Source organism: Electrona antarctica, assembly GCF_951216825.1.
Source record: "Electrona antarctica genome assembly, contig: scaffold_384, whole genome shotgun sequence".
Taxonomy (NCBI): Eukaryota; Metazoa; Chordata; class Actinopteri; order Myctophiformes; family Myctophidae; genus Electrona; species Electrona antarctica.
The window spans coordinates 1-5,000 of NW_027637972.1; the positions used below are offsets into that span (position 1 = coordinate 1).

A 5,000-nucleotide genomic window follows, 5' to 3' on the forward strand; every position below is an offset into this window, starting at 1 on the left:
GTTAAACTCACCAACATTGCAGCTCTAGGCCAAGCTTGAATTATCCTCTTTCAATCTGCCGAGCTTTTGTTTTATAAAAATCCACCGTAGAGATGTTGTTATGAGCTACTTTCTGTCAAGACATTCTGTGCAAGTGTTGGAGTTTGGAAGCACTCGTCGTAAGTCACTGAGCGGCCCTGTGTACCACCTGTTTCGCATTTGCACAAAATGCAGGAGGCAGCAGCGCGACCCCTTAATAAAAACAAGCGCTTCCAACACTTAAAAGAATCACCTGCAGAGAATGTCTTGACAGAAAGTAGCTCATAACAACATGTCTACGGTGGATTTTTATGACACAAAAGGTCGGCAGATTGAAAGAGGATAATTCAAGCTTGGCCTAGAGCTGCAATGTTGGTGAGTTTAATGTCGTTTAATACCAGCAGATCACAAACACAATTTGGATGAGTGTCTTCCAACTCTAGATTAATCCCATTATAAACAAATCTAGAGTTGCAAATTGCGGCTAGTTGTTCCAGTGGTCCCCATGCAGCTAAATGGAGGAGAGTTGGTAACCAAATGGACCCTTCTAGATCTTTAACTGTTGAGAGCATAAAATGAAACCAAATAGTCGATAGACGCACATTTGGTTTCTTTTTTCTGCTCTCAAGAGTTAAATTATTGTTAAAACATCTTGTATTTAATTTACAAAAAGTCTAGACAATTAGAGAATGTAGAAGAATTGTTGTTTAGATCAACTGTTATCTCTCCTAATGGTACCAACATCAATACAGCTACATCTCATCCAACGACAAGAAAACATTCTAAAGTTTTGGGTCTGAGAGGCTAAATGTCATCAAACGGTGGTCCGTGGCTCAGATGGGTTGTTGTCACATTGTGGCATCAGTTCACTTTCATAAAGGCAGGAAATGATCCATAAATGGACAGAGAGAGTGAGAGACACAGGTCAGTGTCACGCTGCGTCCACATCACTAATGATCCATAACACGCTGCGTCCACATCACTAATGATCCATAACACGCTGCGTCCACATCACTAATGATCCATAAATGGACAGAGAGAGTGAGAGACAGGTCAGTGCCACGCTGCGTCCACATCACTGGAAACACTTTAAAACTGGACACACTGGATGTTTAAAATAGCAGATCTACAAGATTACAAACAATAAATCAATATTTCACATGGAATATCAAATCCATACAGTAATGATTACATCATCATACCAAGACAAATGGTGCCAAGAAGGTGTATGAATACAAGAGAATAAAATATTAAAATAGATTATTAACCACTTTAAACTCCTATATACTTCATCATACGACGCACAGGAAAAATAGCTGATCTACAAGATCACAGAGCAGGCTGAGAGAAAAACAGTAAAATAATGAAGAAACGATTCTGATCTGATGACATGAGAGACAAAACAAAAGGTCACTTGAGGTCACACAACTCAGCAGTGGATCCATAACCATAAAGCTCAAATCCAACATGGAGGTTGTGTGTGAACGTGGTGTGGACTGTGTGAAGGACAGTCATGGTGTCGTCAGACACACCGTAGAAGGACAGAGTACCTGCACTGTGGTCCAGGTACACTCCTACTCTGGAGGACACACGGCCTGGGATGGGAGTCTCAATGCGTCTGTGGCTGAAAGTATAACCTCGTTCTGTACAGTATAAAGACCACGATTTATCATTGAATCCAAAAACACATTCAAGACCAGACCGTGTTCTGCTGATATCTTTATGTGAGACTGCTATATGACAGTCTCCACTCCACTCTACCTCAGAGTACCAGCGTCCACTCAGAGCCTCTCTACTCAGAACCTGAGGCCACCGTCCAGTGAATCTCTCTGGGTGATCAGGATGTGATTGATTGTCCATCATTGTTACTTTTCTGTTCCCTTTAGACAGAGACAGGCGTTGATGAGCTGTGTTTGGATCCAGTGTGATCGGACGTGAATACTGTAAGAACTCAGCTCTGGTCTTGGGTTCTGCTGGTGTTGACAGTGAAACCAGTGGCGGATTTACCAATCTGGGGGCTCCCAGCAAAGCTGAGGCGGGGGGGCGGAGGGTGGGCCGTGGAGGGTGGGCCTCGGGGCTCTGCGCAACGGCGTGGTCTGCGTCGTGCAATAAACTGTCCCTGAGTGAAACATCCACCCTGTTCACTGTCTCTGAGACGTTTGTCCCTTCCTCTGTGAGAATGTCCTCTAGTCTGTCCCTCATCTTGGACACGGCCACAGTCACATCTTCAAAGTGTCTCAGAGGACGGACATGGCTGCTGACTGGGTGTGTAGATTCACTGGTGGTTGAGAGAGAGGAGGTGTAACGCTGTAGAAAACGGATGTGATCCTCTGTGAGTGAGAGCTGCTCCAGCTCAGCATGTCTCCTCCTCAGTTCAGTGACCTCCTGCCCCGCACGCCTCCTCAGTTCTTCAGCACGACTCACTTGACGTTCCTGCTGGTCTCGGATCAGCTGCCTCACCTCAGATCGTCTTCTCTCCATGGAAGAGATGAGCTCAGTAAAGATGGTGTCGCTGTCCTCCACTGCTCTGTCGGCACGGTGCTTGATGGACTCCACCTCCTGGTGAAACACCTTCACGTCTTTCTCTCTCTCCTGGATTCTCTGCTGGATGTTCTGCTGACTCCTATCGACCTCTTTCTGTCTCTCGGCCCGTTCTGCTGCGGCCGAGGTCGTATCGTGACCTTTGTGTTCTTCCACGGAGCACAGAGAGCAGATACACTGCTGATCGGTGCTACAGAAAAGGTCATTCACCTTGTTGTGACGAGAGCAGATGTTCTCCTGAAGCTCTCCGGAGGCTTGGACCAGCTGGTGTCTCTTAAAGGCAGGAGACTGATAGTGAGGCTGGAGGTGAGTGTCACAGTAAGAGACCAGACACTGAAGACAAGTCTTCACAGCTTTCAGTCTCCTCTCAGTGCAGAAATCACAGGCCACATCTCCAGGTCCAGCGTAGCAGTGATCAGGAGGAGCAGCTTGGAGTCCTGTTGATAGATTGATACAGCATTTATTTATCAATCTGATACAATAATGTGTATGTACCTGTACCCTCATGTAGTAGCCTATAGGAGCCAGCCTGATAACTATTGTTAATGTTAGCGTCTATCTGCATCACCATAATGTTTGTCTAACATATTGATAATTATTGTTAATGTTAGAGTCTATCTGCATCACCATAATGTTTGTCTAACATATTGATAATTATTGTTAATGTTAGAGTCTATCTGCATCACCATAATGTTTGTCTAACATATTGATAATTATTGTTAATGTTAGAGTCTATCTGCATCACCATAATGTTTGTCTAACATATTGATAACTGGGGACCGACTTGGGGACCCAACGCAGCTCCTCCAAGGAAAACAAACAAATGAACGGAGCTGAACGTGAATCCCCCCCACCGCCCACCCCTTTTTCCCCCCCCCCCGCTGTATATGTTTCTTTTCCCTTTTTACCTCCTTATGATGAATTCCTGTTCTGTCTATAGAAGTGTCTATTTGTACGTCTCTAAATGTTTTGATGATTTGAACATGGTGGACCCTATTGGAAACAAGTGTAATGCTTAATTGGGTCGTCCACTCACAGTTAACAGCCTTTGTATTGAGTTTGTGCTTGAAATGTACTGTAATTCTGCAAACTGTTAATAAATTCTTCAATCAATAAATCAATCAAACTATTGTTAATGTTAGAGTCTATCTGCATCACCATAATGTTTGTCTAACATATTGATAACTATTGTTAATGTTAGAGTCTATCTGCATCACCATAATGTTTGTCTAACATATTGATAACTATTGTTAATGTTAGAGTCTATCTGCATCACCATAATGTTTGTCTAACATATTGATAACTATTGTTAATGTTAGAGTCTATCTGCATCACCATAATGTTTGTCTAACATATTGATAATTATTGTTAATGTTAGAGTCTATCTGCATCACCATAATGTTTGTCTAACATATTGATAATTATTGTTAATGTTAGAGTCTATCTGCATCACCATAATGTTTGTCTAACATATTGATAATTATTGTTAATGTTAGAGTCTATCTGCATCACCATAATGTTTGTCTAACATATTGATAATTATTGTTAATGTTAGAGTCTATCTGCATCACCATAATGTTTGTCTAACATATTGATAATTATTGTTAATGTTAGCGTCTATCTGCATCACCATAATGTTTGTCTAACATATTGATAATTATTGTTAATGTTAGCGTCTATCTGCATCACCATAATGTTTGTCTAACATATTGATAACTATTGTTAAACTCTTTGGGTGCCAAAGACGAGATTTTGTGTTTTCAGTGTTAAACACTAGAGGGCGCTCGTCTCCACCGTCTGAATGACTCTCGGTTGCTAGGAGACGCATACAACAGACAGGAACCGGAAGTGAAAAACAAGATAAATACATTTCCGCCCTAACCTCAGTCTTAACCGACCACGTAGGTCACTAACCCTAACCTCAGTCTTAACCGACCACGTAGGTCACTAACCCTAACCTCAGTCTTAACCGACCACGTAGGTCACTAACCCTAACCTCAGTCTTAACCGACCACGTAGGTCACTAACCCTAACCTCAGTCTTAACCAGCCACGTAGGTCACTAACCCTAACCTCAGTCTTAACCAGCCACGTAGGTCACTAACCCTAACCTCAGTCTTAACCGACCACGTAGGTCACTAACCCTAACCTCAGTCTTAACCGACCACGTAGGTCACTAACCCTAACCTCAGTCTTAACCGACCACGTAGGTCACTAACCCTAACCTCAGTCTTAACCGACCACGTAGGTCACTAACCCTAACCTCAGTCTTAACCAGCCACGTAGGTCACTAACCCTAACCTCAGTCTTAACCAGCCACGTAGGTCACTAACCCTAACCTCAGTCTTAACCGACCACGTAGGTCACTAACCCTAACCTCAGTCTTAACCGACCACGTAGGTCACTAACCCTAACCTCAGTCTTAACCGACCACGTAGGTCA

The 5,000-nt window shown here is 43.2% G+C and overlaps 1 protein-coding gene across 1 annotated transcript in view; it reads right to left on the reverse strand.

The window, feature by feature from the left end:
- Positions 1-1,428: 1,428 nt before the first annotated feature.
- LOC306918492 (tripartite motif-containing protein 16-like) overlaps positions 1,429-5,000 on the reverse strand; it is a gene marked incomplete at its 3' end in the record, with an annotated part of 5,164 nt that continues 1,592 nt past the window's right edge. The window contains exon 2 of the mRNA XM_079531394.1: positions 1,429-2,996. Coding sequence (XP_079387520.1) covers positions 1,429-2,996 — 1,568 coding nt within the window. The remainder of the gene's footprint in view (positions 2,997-5,000) is intronic.